The sequence below is a fragment of the Orbicella faveolata genome, unplaced genomic scaffold, assembly GCF_042242905.1.
Source record: "Orbicella faveolata isolate gen_17 unplaced genomic scaffold, um_ofav_v1 contig_2, whole genome shotgun sequence".
NCBI classification, from domain to species: Eukaryota; Metazoa; Cnidaria; class Anthozoa; order Scleractinia; family Merulinidae; genus Orbicella; species Orbicella faveolata.
This window is the reverse complement of record NW_028301547.1, coordinates 22,055,939-22,075,000: the sequence shown is the minus strand read 5'-3', so window position 1 is coordinate 22,075,000 and position 19,062 is coordinate 22,055,939. Positions and strand designations below refer to the sequence as shown.

At 39.8% G+C, this 19,062-nt stretch overlaps 1 protein-coding gene across 1 annotated transcript in view; it reads left to right on the top strand.

Annotated features, from left to right (window-relative positions):
- Positions 1-19,062, top strand: part of LOC149112440 (uncharacterized) — a 53,801-nt gene extending 34,739 nt beyond the window's left edge. The window contains exons 9-17 of the mRNA XM_089290319.1: positions 691-759; positions 4,369-4,460; positions 4,896-4,941; positions 5,229-5,319; positions 9,047-11,319; positions 11,579-11,624; positions 12,497-12,733; positions 15,519-15,596; positions 15,903-19,062. Coding sequence (XP_089146445.1) covers positions 691-759; positions 4,369-4,460; positions 4,896-4,941; positions 5,229-5,319; positions 9,047-11,319; positions 11,579-11,624; positions 12,497-12,733; positions 15,519-15,596; positions 15,903-16,099 — 3,129 coding nt within the window. The 3' untranslated portion in view covers positions 16,100-19,062. The remainder of the gene's footprint in view (positions 1-690; positions 760-4,368; positions 4,461-4,895; positions 4,942-5,228; positions 5,320-9,046; positions 11,320-11,578; positions 11,625-12,496; positions 12,734-15,518; positions 15,597-15,902) is intronic.

Here is a 19,062-nt window from a genome sequence, read left to right as displayed (position 1 = left end):
AGATTGTCGTAACTAGGTTGTATCGGTCATAATCACTGCTTCTTTCCTCGTGATATTTATTGCACAGAAGATACTTGTTATGTTATTTAATGTCATGTACACCTGTTTGGTTGTGCTATGTTTCAGTTAGTAAACTGATTCTTGTAACTACATCATCATTCATTGTTCATTCCTACTGTGACAGTCTGAAATCTCATGGGATTCGTGGGGCAGTGATGATGAGAATTGAAAAATTAAACAAGACTTACCTGTAAGTGGAAGTTTGATTGGAATTCTATCGAGTCATCAAACTGCACCAAGGGATCACATGAGATAGCTAGATGTAGGCACATCACTGGTATTTATAGCCAAATGTGAAAGTCTTGTCACCATAAAGTAAAGTCTAAGCAGTAAAGTGGACTGTGTAGGGACGGTAACGTCAGTAGCACAACAGATATATGGGAAGGTATAGCCAAATGCCAGTATGATGGATGCCGTAGGGTGGGCATGTGATCCCTTGGTGCAGTTTGATGACTCGATAGAATTCCAATCAAACTTTAACTTACAGGTAAGTCTAGTTTAATTTTTCAACTTTTAGAACAGGCTTTTAACTTAACACTCCAAGACCTGTATTAATTTGTCAGACAATATACTTTAGAAAATAAAAATTTTCAAGGAGGGCTTAATGTTAAATTATTTTCTCCTTTTTAGCCTTGGTTTTCCGGTAATGCGACGCTGCAAGAAAGTATCTTAGACATGTGGATCCTAGGGCGGACCATGGTGAGAATTCAGTAATTCACTTGCTTATACCCAACCCATTTTATGAAGCTTGATTAGGCATAGAAATTTTCTTAGAGCTCTACGACTCTACGGTAGCATTTTGAATGTTTAGGCTCTGTTTCTTTTGGATATGCGTACACCGTAAAGGTGTAGTGGCGTATAGTTATTGTAGCAAATATTATATCGCGTAGGAAATGTTGAGGGTTATTACGGATTATAGTGTGTTAATAATTGTTTTCAATTTACAATTCTGTATTGAGTTTACCCTGACTATGCACTACGCTATATGTTCTTCCATCTACGGTCAACGCGCTACGCTCTTAAAGCTCTTACACTCCATATTCCACCATCTACGCTCTACGTTCTACATATTTACGAGTTTATCAATTTAAGAATTTTTGACTATTCTCTACACAAGCTTAGAGGCCTGAAAAACCAATAGAGTCATAAAAAATATTGGGTTGCGAGTGCGCGTTTCTCGATCATCTGCGATACTGTAATATTTGTAATTATAATTTATTGGCCTTCTTTATTATCTCATATCAGAAGCCTATCACCTAGAAGTAGGTGATATGCTTCTGCTCATATATATTTAAGTGTTATTTAAGAGTTATTACGGTTCACAGTATTTTAATCCTGTATGGTCTATGTTCTACGCTATATGTTCTACCATCTTCATTCTACTCTTTTTTTAATTTTTTTTTTTAAATTTTTTAAAGAAGACTGGTGAGCAGCACAAGGGAAAACTTCTTGTAGTTGTAAGCTTTTTCGTTTATTTCTGACGCGTTTCGTCTCTATCTGAGACTTCTTCAGGGAATGATTACCACTAACATTGAACAGCATATATAGCACATAACTGTGCGTAAGTTTATCTTCCCATGGAAGTGAATAACTGCTGAGACATGCTGTAAACGGACGTTACAAGAAACGCCTTAGTGCATATGTTATTGCGTGTTGTTATGTTTTGGGGGCCATACGATTAGCGCTAATTGTATGGCCCCCAAAAAACATACTATTTACATAGATGTGCTAAAGTAGTAGTAGATTTATAACTGACAATACAGTCTGGTAAATGTCTCTGAATAACCAGCTTGATGTTAGTGGTTCTGAGTTAAAGCATTTATTCAAACTTGAAATGAACAGCAATCTCTACGACGAATTACGACCCTAAAAACTATTAAACAACATCTCCACGTGGTCGCAAAACATCCACTAAGCATTCAAAGTCACGTGACCTAAGTATTCGCACTTTTTGAGTACACTATAACAAAATGTCCTTCACATCAGTTAGCATGACTACAGTTAAATGTAGATTTAAAGACTACCATTCTACCGTTGCGGATTTACGTTTTAGCGAAAGCCATTTAGTTCTGTTACTGTATTTAACTTCCCTGAATAAAGGAAGTAAAAACCCACAAAGCCGGAGGCGCTTCCAGAATTTCTCGCGTTTCGCTAAAGGGTTTAAAAAGTGGAGTTATTTCTAGTATAGTACATAAGCTCGGGTCTAATAAAGGCCCCCTTGTTGCTCGCGGGATGAAAGGACTCAAAGGGAATGTACAAATACTTATTAAGTGGCTTATGATAGGTAGAAAACTGCAGAGTGCTAAAATTAGCATCTCTGTAAAGAAATAAATCCTGAAACGAAATACTACTTTCGTGAATAACATAGTACGTAAGTTTGATACGATCGTTTTTGCTATAGAGACAACTAAGAAACTCTAATAGGATTTCTTTGGAACCCTTCCAAACCAAAAATGTCTTTTTGCAATTTTTTAATTTTTGATTTTTTTTTTAACTTTTTTTTGATATTTTTGGGGCCATATAGTTAGCGCTAATCGTATGGCCCATTGAAATATAACAACACGCAATAACATGTGCATAAAGGCATTTATTGTAACGTCCGTTTACAGCATGTTTCAGCAGTTATTCACTTCCATGGGAGGTTAAAATTAGGCACGCTTAAATCATTCCCTGAAGAAGTCTCAGACAGAGACGAAACGAAACGGAACGAAATAAACGAAAAAGCTTACAACTACAAGAAGTCTTCCTTTGTGCTGCTCACTAGTCTTCGTTAAAAAACTAAAAAATTAAAAAAAGGAAAATAAAAAATTCCAATAACGTAGAGCGTAGATCGAAGAGAGTAGCTGGTAGAACATAGAGAGTAGAGCGTAGATGGGCTTAGAGGGTAGATGGTAGATCGTAGGGCGTAGTGCGTAGATCGAAGAGAGTAGGTAGAACGTAGAGCGTAGATGGACTTAAAGGGTAGATGGTAGATCGCAGAGCATAGAGCGTAGATTGAAGAGAGTAACTGCTGGAACGTAGAGAGTAGAATGTAGATGGTAGAACATATAGCGTAGAGCGTAGAGGGTTAACTCAATACAGAATTGTACTTTAAAAAGATTATTAAAAAACTGTAAACCGTAATAACACTAAACATTACCCGTGCGCTTTAACATTTGCTACAATAACTGTAAGCCTCTACGCCCGTACACAGAACCATAGAGCGTCGAGCGTAGATGGTAGAGCGTAAACTCGATACAGAATTTTAAATTGAAGACGATTAAACACTGTAAACCGTAATAACAGTTTAATATATATGAGATATATGGGAGGAATATGCTACAAATTGAAATCAAATTTTACGAAATAGGCAGGTAACCATAGTAACAATACCTAACTACGATAAAAGCTGTGAAGTAGGAGGTAATGTATCTTTCCAGCACATAGGAGGGGACTGGTGACAAAAGCGTAAAGTCGTAGAGCTCTACGAAAATTTCTACGCCAAATCGAGCTTCACAAACCGGGCACCAGTTGCACTTGCTTTGTCGGGATTGCTATCTTCCTGATAACCACCACCCGTACAACCACTGCCACTACAACCACCACCTCCACCTCCACTGCGACGTCCACCACCACTGCTGCGTTCCACCCCCAACACCAACAAACACCTGAAACATGGAAGAGGGTGGGGATGGAGGTGTTGGAGTTTCATCTTTAAAAGTTGGAAACTCGTCTTCTTCTCTCAGTTTAACAGTTGTAATTCTGACAATCTCAGCCATCAGTTAGACCACATCCAACCCTTGCAGAAGAATATCGCTCTTATTTGCGATACTCTTCCTACATGTCTGGTTTTCTGTCTTGAACACCATTTTGTTCAGATTGATTACCCAAAACAGTTCTGCTTCAAGAAATAAAATAGAATGAATTATGATATTTAGAGAGGAAGCCACATCCGCCTTAGCTGGTTTCCATGCGGGTGACCTCTATTTTGGTGAAATTGGAATTTGGAGTGTTGATTTTGTGGAGGAAGGAAAACCGGAGAACACGGAGAAAAACACTCGCGAGAACCATTAAAGCAAACGCAACCCACGTACGGCGCAGGAATCTAATCCGGGTCACATAGGTGAGAGGCAAGCACTCGCACCACAGCGCTGGCCATCCCTACCAAAACTTTACCATACTTGCCTAAAGTTCTACTTGCGTAAAGGAGAGCACTCTTATCTTTTGATGTTTGCTTGTGTTTCCTTCAGATCTTCATGGTATGCTGACAACTAATAAAACTTATGAGAAACATTTTGATTTAATATTACGTTGTCCCCTTTTCTAAAGATAGAACTCGCAACACGCCAGGACAATGATCAACTTAGTCTCCCTGCTGATGGGCCATACTCGGATGAATTTAGAGATATTGTTGCTCGATGGTATGTTTTAAGTCTAGCGTTCTTTATCTCTGGTGCTATTCCATTGTGCTCTTGATATCTACAAATACCACGCAAGTGTTTGCACTGAGAATTTAAAGTACCGAAAAATATTAGAACGTAGCAGCCGATTTATTCCAGACATAAAGTACTGACATTTTGTAAGCATGCAAACAGTCAGTCATTTGTAACAACCTTACCTTGTAGAAACACTACATTTCAGACCTCCCTGTGATAAGTAAACATCTGTCCTATGTGATCTTCCTAGTTACTGATTTCAAGGCTATCTACTAATATGAAGTTTGAGTGCTTTTAACTTTGTTTGTAATGAAAAATTCAAATAGGAACCTCGTGATAATGAAGGAATAACAGTAAGGAAGAGATGGATGGCAAACTTGAGGATATAATAAACTGTTCTTTTATTAACTTGACCTGTAGCTTAAGGAAGGATTATCGTGAAATACCGAGGCGTGCCTTACTTTTGGTGAGTATATTTCGAAACTAAGCTAGACATTAATCGCCGGCAAGGTTGTTGTCGAGACTTGAAACAACCCCTCCCAAGGACAGTTAAGTTAAGAACCTTGTAAAGGAAACATTAGTGAAGGAACTGAGATATCTCATGTATCTCTGAGTTTCCTGGGTGGTGGGCTGGAGGTAACATTATTCACTAGATCACTAAACCCCAACTTAAGAAAAAATGCTGATTTTATTCCAGCCCTTCCTCCATTATAACTAACTCATTTACTCTATTTCCTTTTCCTCATTTACCAGGAACATGCATTCATAAAGGGAAGCAACGCACAGAACAATTTTGACACCAAACGTTGGGTAACAACTATTCTCCAAGAACTGGAACAGCCCAGTTAGTAGTAAATATAACTTCAATAGATAAAAAAATTGAAATCAAAACGGTCGAACCTCCCTTAAGCAACCACACCAAATGCCAAGCCGTCACTTACAAGAGGTCAGAAAACTGGGGATCTAAATTTTGGATCAAAGCCTGTAGTCCTTTAATTTCAAACCCAAAATGTATTATAATACAAGAGCACATCTAGTAATTTGAGGAAATTTCGGTGCGTCCAGTGCATTTTCCAAGCTGTAATACCGGCAGCGTTTAAATGAATCAGAAGTCCCTCGCGAATAGCTAGCGGATATTTTCATGTAAGAACAAACCTTATGATCTTATCAGGTTTATAAGGCGTCTTGTTACCCAATCACCCAGCCAATTGTGAAAAACAGGTTCCGAAAAAACTGTTGGCCGACTGTTGGCTGTCTATCGGCTGACTGTCGGTCGTACCAGAGGTTAAAAACAATAGAAAATTTCAAACCGTCAGCCCCAAAAGAGGTTACGGTCAAGTCACAAGAGGTGGTCGCGTTCATGGAGTTCCAACTATAGTGATTTGACAAGCAAGATTTTGGCGTTTGTGAGAAGTGGTCGCTTATGGAAGGTGTTCGCACAGGGAGGTTAAATTGTAAATTGTATTTTTATCATGGCAATTTTCATTGAGATAACTCGATACGTACATGTTTTTGCCCAAGCGACGTATTTCCTTCAGTACTAGCAGAAGATAAACTTCTGTCACTAGATTGTAATAATTACTATCAAGAGATTATCAAGGTAAGAGAGTGAATCCCACGCATAGGCCTTATACCCAAGGTAATCCCTCTTAAGTTATTTTTAGACATTGTACACAGTCCTTCCGCGGATATTACTCGCGCGTTGCGTGGATGTTTTCGTGGAGGATCTGTCTATGTTTCGTTTCGTTTCGTTTCAAAGCAAAGGAAAACCTCCAACGCTGTGGAGATATTGTTGATAGGAGATAATTCTGTCGTCGTATCATAGGGGTCAGCGGTATTCCGCATGGGCCGTATTGTGTGTAAAACGAACATGGCTGCATGTCAGCTGAGAATAAAGTGTTGTGTTCTCGAAAGCTGTTGTTCCTTGGATGGAAGCTTTCCCAGCCGGTCAACAATATCTTCTCTGATATTTTGATTACAAGCTAAGGAGCCTCGGCTCTCGGTGTGTTTTAAGAGTCCCTGTCCATAAAAATGGAAAATAACTCGGCAACGGTCGAAAATTCGATTTCGCTCATATTTTCATGGTAGATAGGCTAGGGCATGACAAAAACTACTGGATAGTTTTTTTGGCAAAATGTCCTTTTATTTCAAAGAATTATGCAAATTACCAAATTCCGTTAAAATCGCCATTTGACGCACCATTTTATTAAACAAGTTTGAGAGCCTCGCATGCAAAACCACATCATTCTTCCGTCTTAAAAACACTCAAATATTTTTGTGCAGTGTTTAAATGTGTACTGGGTTGATTTTAGGGAATGTTGCGTTGTCTTTTTGGGTGCAAAATAATTAAATTTCGAAGACATGTATTTCCTTTACTTAAAAGTACTTCGTGAAAATAATTAATTTTCACTATGTGCGAAACCTTCAAATGGATTAATCTTCTGGTGGTTGAATCGCCGAAGGATGGTCTACAGATTCCTGTAAAAATTTCTTTGGGCAAATGATTGTGAGCGACGCGAGATGGTCAAATATTTGCGTTTTTGACGTACTTTGAAAAGCTCTCGCGTCGCTCACAATCATTTGCCCAAAGAAATTTTTACAGGAATCTGTAGACCATCCTTCTGCGAATCAACCACCAGAAGCTTAATCTATTTGAAGGTTTCGCACATGGTGAAAATTAATTATTTTCACGAAGTACTTTTAAGTAAATGAAATACATGTCTTCGAAATTTAATTATTTTGCACCCAAAAAGACAACGCAACATTCCCTTAAATCAACCCAGTACACATTTAAACATTGCACAAAAATATTTGAGTGTTTTAAAGACGGAAGAATGATGTGGTTTTGCATGCGAGGCTCTTAAACTTGCTTAATAAAATGGTGCGTCAAATGACGATTTTAACGGAAGTTGGTAATTTGCATAATTCTTTGAAATAAAAGGATATTTTGCCAAAAAAACTATCCAGTAGTTTTTGTCATGCCTTAGCCTATCTACCATAAAAATATGAGCGAAATCGAATTTTCGACCCTTGCCGCGAAATTAAGAATTTGTCTGATTCTTACAGGCAGGCACTCTTAATAATAATAATAAATAAATATTTATATAGCGCCTATCCATGCCTCCTCTAGGCGCTGTACAATTCGCCAAAATGAGCTGTACTAATCTTAATAATTAAAAATGTGCATTTAAGAAAGTAGTAGAAAGTAAAAATCGCTAAGAATAGTAAGTTTTCTTCAAAAGATGAGTTTTAATACATTTCTATACTTTGATAGGAGTTTAAATAATAGACGGATGTCTCCTGCTCAAACAGTAATAACTGAATGAACGGCAGAGAAATGTTTAGACAAACGCGTGCAAAGCAAACAAACGCCCAAACACAAGCTAGGCAACCGAACAAACAGATGGTCGAAAGTGCAGGCAGACGCTCGCCGCCCAAGCAGCAAAAGGCAGTTTAAGTAGCAACGGCAACAACGCCAAAGGCAACGTCGATTAAAAAATGACTTAATACTTATATAGTTTGTCTATACTGTCAGAAATATCCCAAACAGAATACGTAAGACAGCTTCAAAGTTCGATAAAAAATTTAAATATTGACCGTCATATAGTTCACGTTCTGTCGAATATGCGGAATATGGCTATTTCACGTTGTTTTGTGACCTTTTGTAAACAACGGCAAAAAATGAACAATGAATTATAACGCACGCTTACACAGCCATTGTACCCGTTGCCGTTGCCGTTGCCGTTAAAGTTCAGCTTAATTTAAACTCCCTAAAACCGAATAAACCGCAAAATAATGAACAGGCAAACGAGCACAAAACAAACGAAATCCCGGCCGAGCAAAAAGGCGGCTGATAGTACAGAAAACATTTCTGGTATGAAACGAAACCAAAACATATGAAATGACGTTCCCACCATTTGGTCTCGGGTAGTTTCGAGAAAAAAGTCGCTTCGGCTGTCCACGCATTGCGCGAGTAACATCCTCGGAAAAACTGGGCACCATGTCTAAAAATAACTTAAGAGGGATTACTTTGGTTAGAAGGCCTATATGGGGGATTCACTCTCTTACCTTGATTATCTCTTGTTGCTATCAATCAATAATTATGTTTATTTATAGTTAACACTTTCCTGCTCGGTAAGTGGAGGAGAAGGCAAAATTTTAGTTTCGGTATTGGGACAAGAAAGATAAAATGGTTATCATGTCACCATCGAACGTGAAACGAAGAAAAAATGTCGAGTGTCCGAGGATAGTTGAACCGAAGCAATTTCTAGAAATGAAGAAAGATGGAACATTTTAAGCTCGGTGGTGAAATGAGAAAGATGTACTCTCCATTATGTCACAAGTGTGGGAAAAGAAAAGAGCTCTGTTTTAAGTAAAAATATTCTGAAACTACAGCTGCTGCGTTCCGCTCATTTAGCAGACGCGGAATTAGAAGGCCATAGGCGTACACATAACGATTTTAAAAGCAGTTCTTTCCGTTAGGCTAGGTAGATCTTCTAAAGATAAGTAGAATCCTTTCCTTGTTATTGACTGAGGTCGTTCACCTTATGTGGCACCCTTTATTTCCACAGTAATACCTCCAGAGATTACTGTGCGAGGACGTTTGGCTTTGGAGGCCTACAAAAGGGCCCTTGCTGAAGGAATGACTTGTGACAAAAGAGTGCCAGTCATGTTAGTTGGACAAGACAGGTCAGGAAAGACCAGCTTAAAGAAGTCACTCAGGGGAGAACCTTTCAACCCAGATGAAGAGAGCACTGTCGGGATAGATGTTGATCCTTCTCATTTCAAAGTGTCAACTGAGATTTGGAAGATAGGGGACAAGGATCAAGAAAGAAATTCGGAGACGTTCATTTCCTATGATTATCATGCAGCACGAGCAACTGTTCAAAGGTTGAAGGAGGAAGAAATGGCTCCCAGTCCCGGGACCAAACAGTCTAGAAACATCCCTGTGGTTGACAAAGTCCTTGCAGGTCCAACTGGTTCTCCTGATGCCGCCACTCCAGTACCTTTACCGAACACAGGAAGACAAAAAGACAGATCTGATGAGATGTCAAACGATCCAGAATCTGGTCAGGCATGCAGATACCCTGAACAAGATGACAGCATACCGAAAGATATACAAACCGAGATTATAAAGAGACTGGAAAATGACAGTAAAGTGGAAGACGAAGAAGATGTACATTCCGTTCTGTGGGATTTTGCTGGGCAAACAGTTTACTATACAACACACCCACTATTTCTCACTCCAAGAGCAGTCTATCTTCTGGTATATGACCTCAGCCAAAATCCCAGTGAAAAGGCGAAACCTGTTGTGAAGCAAGGAATGTACAGGAAATTACTAGACAGTTTTGGTTTGAAAACTAACTTTGATTATTTGGATTTTTGGATGTCTTCGATTGCTTCTCTGGCCAGTCAAGAAGAAAGTGTTCAAGAAAATGTTGAATCTGAGGTATCACCAGAGAAACTTCCTGCAGTTTTGTTAGTGTGTACCCATGCTGATACACCTTACGAAAGCCAGTCTGATCCAACTACACTAGCCAGGGAGTTATTTGGGTCCCTGCGGACCAAACCATACAAAATCCACCTGCGTGATTTCTTCGTTGTGGATAACAGTATGTCGGGTCATGGTCACGAGTGTCCAGAGGTGGTGCGCCTGCGTCAAAAAGTACTTGCTGTCTCTAAAGCACTGCCTCAAATGAAGGAAGCCATTCCAATCAAATGGTTAAAATATGAGAAGGAACTCCAGGTCATTAAAGAAGGTGGCAACAAATGGATAGGCCGTGACGCAGCGAAAACAGTCGCATCTGAAGCATGCAATATATTTGATGATCAAGAATTCCAGACGGTACTGAACTTTTTGCATGACAAAAGAATTTTGATTCACTTCAGTGACACTCCAGAGCTGGATAAATTGGTGGTCTTGGACCCACAATGGTTGATTGACGTGTTCAAAATGGTGATAACCGTCAGGCCTTATGACCCTAAAGAGAGTAGCTTTGAACCACTTTGGGAGAAACTTCAGAATGAAGGGATCCTGGAGGAAAGACTTTTACAACATGTTTGGACTGATCTGTTTGTCGACAAAGAAACCCCTGAAAGTCTTATCACAATCATGGAGAAATTTAGCTTGGTTTGTTCTTGGCCTTCATCTGATGCTTCATGTAGCAAGCAGTATCTGGTACCGTCCATGTTGATGTCACATCCACCCGAGGGCATAATGAGCTTGGTTGCATCAGCTCATATTCCCCCACTATTCCTTAAATTTGAATCTGGTCAAGTTCCGCCTGGCTTGTTTCCCCGACTTGTGCTGCAGTTCTTTCAGTGGGATCAAGAAGAACAAGGAAAGCCTCAACTGTACCACAGTTTCGCCAGATTTTACACCTCTCAAAAGGAAGACTGCTCCGTAATCCTTCTGTGCCATTCATCTTCCATTGAAGTTGTTGTTCACCAAGGGACGACTCAAGACTTGGTAAACAGTCTACAATCAAATCTCTCTTGTTCTGCTGATGTCAGCTATGACATATGTGAGGTGACCTGTGCTCATGCAGTGCGTAGGCAGCTGGAATTGATGCTCGAGTTCATTCGAAATGAGTTTTGTTGGCTGAAGAATATAAAATATGAAGTCAGCTTCATCTGCCCAGTCTGTTGTCAAGGAGGTGCGGTTAGGTTCTGTCGAATACATGCTACACAAGGTTGCAGGCAAGAGGAATGCCTTCACTTCTGGTCTGAGACTCAGTTGTGTGATGTCGAGAAGGTCGTCTGTTGCACCAAATCAGCTGCTGCACAGAGCACCAGAGTTGACATCAAGCAGTTTGCACCATGGTTTGCCCCTCCACGAAATCAGGTAAATGGCCCGAAACACTATCATGATTGTATCACAGTTGTTTTCATGTTTTCATGCAAAAGTTCTAGAGATTAAAGTACAACGTTAATAATAATTTTATGGTATGTTATCATTGCATATAAAACAGTTTTATCGTTTAAAGGTAGGTCCTAAGTGCATGTTTTACCTCCATATGTATTCATTGGTTACTAAGTGAGTAATAATGTGTAATAAGGCCGGAATGCAATTTTCCCGTTTTCTGTTGTTGTTTTTACCACAGCTGACAGTTGATAAGCATAATGGAGCAAATTTGGCCAATGTGCAAGGTAACCTAGTTTGATAGCGATCAGGATATAAATGCCTCAACTAAAGATGGAAGCATTGAACCACTTTCCACGTTCATTTAATTCCTTCTGTAATGAAGCAAAGAACCGTGCAACTGAAAGTTAACTATGTACAGTTGTTCCAAATCTAACCAACGATATTAGACTTTCTTCCACCCAGTAAAGACCATTTTAGTGAAGATGCTTTTTAGTGTAGCTTTTAAAGGTATTATATCAAACACAAGAGACCATGTTCATGTAGTGTTACATTACCAAACACAGAGAGGAGAAATACGACAAGCAGCGGAGTATTTTTGCAGAACTTCCAGGTGTTTGGAAAAGTAATTGAACACTGTATACTCTCAATCAAAACTAAACCTAAGAAGAAAACGGAGAAATAAAATCGTGCAAATCTATGACAGTCAACATCAGATATCTATCGTAGCTGTGATTTCCTTTCAACTTGAAGAAATATTAAAAAGTGTGAAAAATATATTTTCATTCTAGCTTCTCAGTATGGTACGTTATAACCTATTTATGTATTGGTCAGGTAAAGGGCCCCTTGGATAACCGAGCCTTTGAGCTGAATGGGCCACCCTTCAAAAATACATTCAACACTTCTGTTAGTGTAAATATGTGTTGTAAGGGCCGGTATATGTTCATACGTTCGTGAAGACAGCTTTTAAAGCTTCCAGCTTATACTTCTTAAGGATTCTTTCCTCTGCAAATTGGATCAGGAGGACCAAACTACTTAACTTTTGTGTGCTACTGTAGTATGTCAACTTGAAATATGTGACATAATCAACTCTGAATCCTTTCATCTGAAAAGCTAATATAGAAAGATCTAATTTTTGTGAGCTATCCTTCATTCATAGGAAGCAAAGCAATCGCCCTTCCTTGTGAGGTTCAAGAATCCCTTTTGTGCCAGACGTCTGATGCCAGAGAAGTTGTTCGTCAACTGCAACAGACTCTGCAGCCGGACCAAGCCTCGCTGAAAGAGCCAGAACCTGAAACCAAGCAATTGATACGTTGTCTAGCAAGGACAGCTAAAGATTCAAACAGGCTTGATGTGCTCGAACATTTGAGAGAGATTGCAGCAGCTGGCACCACTGGTGAGTCTGACATTGAAATATCATGTTATTAACTACTGGTATTTCCCTTCTATGGTTGTTTGTATTCTGAATTGTTGGCAGTAAATACGCTGCTGTGGGAACTAACAGTCATAACACTATCCTGCAAAATGCAGCTTGTAACGATATTGGTAAGGTGGAAACCCACATGCAAGAAACTGCATACTTAAAACCTGCAGGTTACAATTTGGCCAAATTAACACCATACATATATGTGGAGGCGCGGTGTCCTCATAGTTAGTGCGGTCGACTCCGGATCAAGCAGTTTGGGTTCAAGCCGTTCTGTTGTGTTCTTGGGCAAGACGCTTTACTCTCACATTGCCTCTCTCCACCCAGGGGAACAAATGGGAATCGGCGAATTTAGTGGCAGGGGTAACCCTGTGATGGACTAGCATCCCATCTAGGGGGGGGGGGGGGGGGAGGGGGGTGGGGTAGAAATACTCCTAGTCGCTTCATGCTACAGAAACTGGGATAAGCTCTGGCTTGATGGGCCACTTGGCTTGTATACGTTATATGAACCACCTAAAGAAAAGGTTCTTATATAAGATGAAGACAAGATCAAAAAATACTGGTGCATACTCTAGTGTCAGTTTGGAGCCGTTGGATACATATAGTATAATACAACAACTAAATCCGTGCAACCAAACTACAGTGAAACCTATATTAAGCAGACACCCTTGGGACTCATATAGGTTCTTATATATTGTGCAATAATAGTTAATTATTAACCCTTTTGTTTGTCAGTGTAACACAGTGTAACACAGTGTAAGATCAATGTAAGATCAGTGTAACACAGTATCTGATCAACCAAACTACAGTGAAACCTGTATTAAGCAGACACCTTTGGGACTCATACAGGTTCTTATATGTTGTGCAATAATAGTTAATTATTAACCTTTTTGTAAGTCAGTGTAACACAGTGTAAGATCAAAGACTGCTCGTAGCACAATGCCCAGTCAGCCAATGCATCAATCTGGAATAATCTACTTAGCTTTAAAACAACATCGCAGAACAATGTTAACAGAGTCTGAGCCGAGCTTTTAGAAGTAAAAACCTCTTGAAGTGTCCGCTTATTGCAGGTTTTGTGCAACAAAATGGCTTAATATCGGTGTCCGCGTCCGCTTAACAGAGGTGTTCGCTGAATGCAGGTTTATTTTACAGTAAATGTGGGTAGAAAATTTTGGTACTCAAGCTGGTGTCCGCTTAATATGGGGTCCGCTTAATACAGGTTTCACTGTAATGCTATTTAGAGCTAAACGGTGACAATGTTATTATTTTATTATTCAGGATTGCAATAATTTTTAAGTAGATACACCACCTACAGAAATAATTTATTTTACCCTGTTAATAAGAACCTGTTTAAGAACCGGTTTTGCCTGATTACGCGGGATGCCTGAGGCAAGCCACGTCAAAGTTTCGGCCGAGTTTCTTTTCTTTTTTTTTCTTCGTAGTCACATATGCAAATTAACCCGTATCCCGCTGGACCACGCGGTCTTTGTGTTTGTTTTGCGTGGAGGTATGCGAAGTTGAATTCATGTCGGGGTCGAAGGAACATATTATTTTAACCATAAATTTGCGTCAAAAGCTCCCATCGACCCGAGATTTCACCAAGAGCATGTTCGATAGCTGCCCCAACCATGGCTTTCCTACATCCCCGACCGAGTGGGAATTTTTAAGCTCGCAAATCTCACGGACATTTTTCATCGCGACCCATCGCGAAGTCCAACGAATTTACCGAAGGCGGAAAATAGCCATAGATTTGCTTGAAAAGCTCCCATTGCCTCCAGGTTCCACCATTATATAAGAACATGTTTGATAGCCAGCAAGCAAACCAATATTTCTCATCGCTGTCCGTCAAAAGCTGGGTCAAAAACACCGGAAAACAATGAAGCCAAAACTTCCTGAAATCGCTTTAGTTCGACTTTACTACTAACACTACTTAAACCATAAACAAAGCCAGGGAAGCCGATTTCAGTGTATTTCTTTTCCACAGTGAATAATTTGAAGCTACATGAAAATTGAAAATTCGAACCGGGGGCGGGGGGGGGGGGGGGGGGAGGGTGCGTTTTCTGTCACTTTGACACATTAGTAACAATGTCGACGATATCTATACTCTTACTATCAAATATGTACGAATTTGAAGGCGAATAACACTCTGTTATCTTTTTATTGATGAAAGTACAACTGCAAAACTGAATGTTAGCAATTCCGTTTGGATTTATTTCTACGCAGATAGCTATTCAAAGTTAACGGCATTAGCACATCGACCAAAGCATCCCGCGTGAAAGCCTTGCTTGCTTCCCTATAGACATCCATTATTTAAGAACCATTTCAGCCTGATGCCGAAAATCAAGGGCTTTTATATTTGGGTTTTTACCTCATGATCATCGCAGTTAACACTGGGCCAATGGAGATACGTTTGTGGGTTGTAGTGCTTTGACGTTTGATAAGTTTAAATTGTTATAATGACTTGTTTATTAAATTGTACTTTAGAAGCATTTCAAATTAAGTATGATCTCAAAGACAGAATTTCCGCTGTTTGTCAATAACCAATCTCGATATAATCTGATAACGTACTCAGAGGTTGCATGCAGTACCACCTTCAACTATTTGTTCATCACTAGGGGATCTACCCGCCGTGTCTTTGGGGTGGGGGAGAAGATTGTGTGATATGGTTTACACTGGGACCCTACGTCCGTGCGCCCAGGAAACACCCCCCCCCCCCCTTTTCTTTCTCTCTCTTATCATACCCTTTTCTTTTCCTTAGGTCCTCTGATGTCTGAACACCTTGATGTCCAGAATATCCCTGGTTCCAAGAGAAGAGACCTCACAGTTGATTTGTGTGGTAAGTTGTGAAGAACAGGTGTTTGATAGTAACCTCTGCAATGTAATTTATCTGAATCTTGTGAATACAGTTCCTACAGATGGCAATTTGTGTTTTTATCATCTCATTTGGTCCCACAGGAAGATATCCTGGCCATTTTCACGGTGAAAAGTAAAGCAAATATGGTCCGAATTCAAACAAATGGGTGATGTTTTCTCAGTTTTAGATGTCCAATACAAAGACCATTTAGTGGAGTGAAACGTTTTTGTATTCGTGACTTATTCTAGATCACAGGAATGAATGTTTGATTTTGTGTTTGTGTCGTAGGTGGAGAAGAGTGGAAATTGGTTGCTGAGGCACTGGGCCTCACTCCACAAGAGATTCGTTTCCTTGACAACCGTACTCTGAATCCACTTGACGCTGCCCTGGCTTTCGTTGCTAAGCAGCGCCACATAACTGTGGGAGATTTGTATGACTTGCTAAGTGAATGTGGCTTTCCTCTGATAGCTGACCTTAGGTTATGAAAACGACTCTGCGACATAATTCATCACCTGCCCTGAGATCCAGACGTAACTGATCGATGACACCAATGAAATCAATGAATAAACGCTCGGTAGTCGATTGGTAATCAGTTAAGTAGTCATTAGTCATTTACTAGGTCATTAGTAGGTTTTTAATTATATTAAGTGTCCCAATTAGTAGAGGGATGTTTCCTCTCGGCTAAACATTTCGGCACGTTAATAACATCGATCATCAATTAATATTAAATACAATTTATAAGTAAAGTAAATGAAAATAGTAAATCATGCAAAACGTTTTGGCCGTGCTTCTGCTCAGTATGTCGTTGTCAATCGATCCTGTCTTCTAAATAGCGTAAAATTTGGAAAAATAGAGTACACTTTAACCCCTATGAAACGGCCACCCTCGGGGAAATGGATAGTGGCCGCTTAATAGAGGTAAAAACCCCAGAAACGATCCTCGTCGGGACTTTGATCGCTGGCTGCTTAATAGGGGTTTGACTGTATGTTCACTCAAAGTCACTAGGTACTTAGCTAAAAACGTGCGATAGCCTGAGGCACCACAATTTTAATAGTCTCGAGCAGCTAGTGAATAACTTCAAAAACATCTGACATCTCAGATGTTTCACAGCTTAGGGTAACAAAGGAGTCGGCTTGATTGCCAGATTAAGCCCTCAGACAAGTGAGGACAGAGTAGATCGTACAAAGGTTTAAAAAGTTTTCGAATCAGAGCATTCCTACGAACGTTTCTGTTTTACTGTTGAGAACATGTTTCTTATTCAGCTTAGATTGGGCTTAGGGTTATGCGTATACAACTGTTTGGTACTACAACCAATTACGGGCAGTGTATGGGGTAAGCTGTCATTAAAAACTTACAGCGTCTTCAGAATAGAGCAGTATATATAATAGAAAGAAGGGTTACGATCCAATGTTAGGTTGGATAAATTTACAAACACAGTGAAAAATCCATAGGTGTATTTTTAGTCTTGAGATGTTTAAATCCTTTAGTCTCTCCATAAAAAGTCATAACATTTACGTCATAACACTAGACATAGAAACTACATTCAGCTGCGTAACCCTAAATGAAGTTTAGGAAAAAACATAGATTCTGGTGTCCGGTCCTTCTTCTTAAATTCCTGAAAATAATGAAAGAGGCCGCGTCGCTCTTAAATTTTAAAAACAAGGAAACAACATTGACCAGTTCTTTTGTAGCCGGGGCCATCCTGCATAACTAAAGAGGACTTTACTTAGCGTAATTCATTGTCGTCCCCAGAGTCCGCGCTCCTCTTGGTGAGCGTTTCTTGGTGCTGACCAAGAGGGGCGCGGACTTTGGGGACGAGAATGAGGTTTCATTAGGATAGAGAGGATAAATAGTAAAGGCCAGTTCACACTAGCGACATAACGACATAGACAGCATAATGACAGCGACATTTAACACTTATGACTGTTTCCGAGGGGAACAGTGAAGTTTGCTTCCGGAGAATGTCAATGAGATTCGAGGGAAACAAAATTCACTGTTCCCCAAGGGACCAGTCATGAAGTGATTTGTTATATAGCAAAACAAATGAGTCAAACCGGTAGAAAACAAACAATCACTTTATTAACAAATGACGTGCAACAGCGGTCAACATTTCGCGGGTAACAGTGAACTGTGTCCGTTTGACGTCATAGTTTTCGCGATGTTGCCCGCTCATGGCATTTGGCGAGAAACAGTTTCATTGCTCGATGTGATGTGACCATGAACTAGCCAATAAATGGGCGTACTGTAGCGGGAAAAACGCCAGCTATACAACAAAATAGCTTATGTGGCGATGTGAACATCGGTGTAAAAGCATAAGGAAAAGATAAGACTTTTCTTTATCCTTATGTCGTTATGTTAATGCTGTTATGTTGCAATTATGTGACTATGTCAGGATGTTCACATTGCATCGTGGAGGCAGCGTGGCCGAGTGGTTAGAGCGCCGGACTTGAAATCCGTAGGTCCCGGGTTCAAATCCCGTTCTGACCGCCAGTTGATGTTGTTCTCGGTAGCCCCGAGTTCAACTTCTTGGTTGCGCTTGTAAATAGCCAACTGGTCTGCCTCCCGCCAGTTGGGATTCTTAAGCTAGTTATGTTTATTTGAATATTTATTTATCATTGTTTGTTTACATTGGTCCTGAAAAGTTCCAATGGCGAGTGGCCAATTAAGTATATTTATTTGTTTATTTATTTATTGCAAACATAACGACATAACGTCCTTATGTCGTCATGTTTATGTCGTTATATCGCTAGTTAGAATTAGGTCTAAGAGAGTTTATTCCTCCATTTAGGCCTGATCCTCTCAGGTTATTTTTAGACATGGTACCCAGTTCTTCCTCAGCTCAGAAATTTCTACCTATACCACGCGCGATGCGTGAATAGTTTCGCACAGTATTCCTGAGTATCGAAATTCTCATAAAGCCACTCGGACCGTCCAGCCGAAAAATCCGCGTCACGAGATTCGCTTTTTCTAGACTATCCTAGGATTTCCGAATGAAGGAGTGACCTAAAGATAACTTGTGAGGGATTTGGTTGGGAGTAGCCGGGCGGGCCAATATGGTGAATTAACTCTCTTACTCTGTTAACCAGTCATAATCCACGTGAAAAATAGCTTCCAAAGCATACCTAAGGTAAAAAACAACCGACCAGTGAGTTCACATACAATAGAATCCCAATTTTTCAGACCTTCAAGGAAAACGAAAATTAGTTTGGAAAATAGGGTTCGAGAAATCAGGGGTAAAATTACAGTGTGCGACTGAGAGGAGTATTCTTTAGGTCGAGTTATCGGAAGGTCCGAAATAGGTACGAGACATTTGGGATTCCACTGTATCTTTTTTTAATAAATCAAATCTCACTGTAGTTAAGGGGTATTTTTAGTATTGCAAGTTAATTACCATAATGATCAGCCGCGTTTATAAACGGCGAATAAAGGTAAATAAATTCTCGGTAAA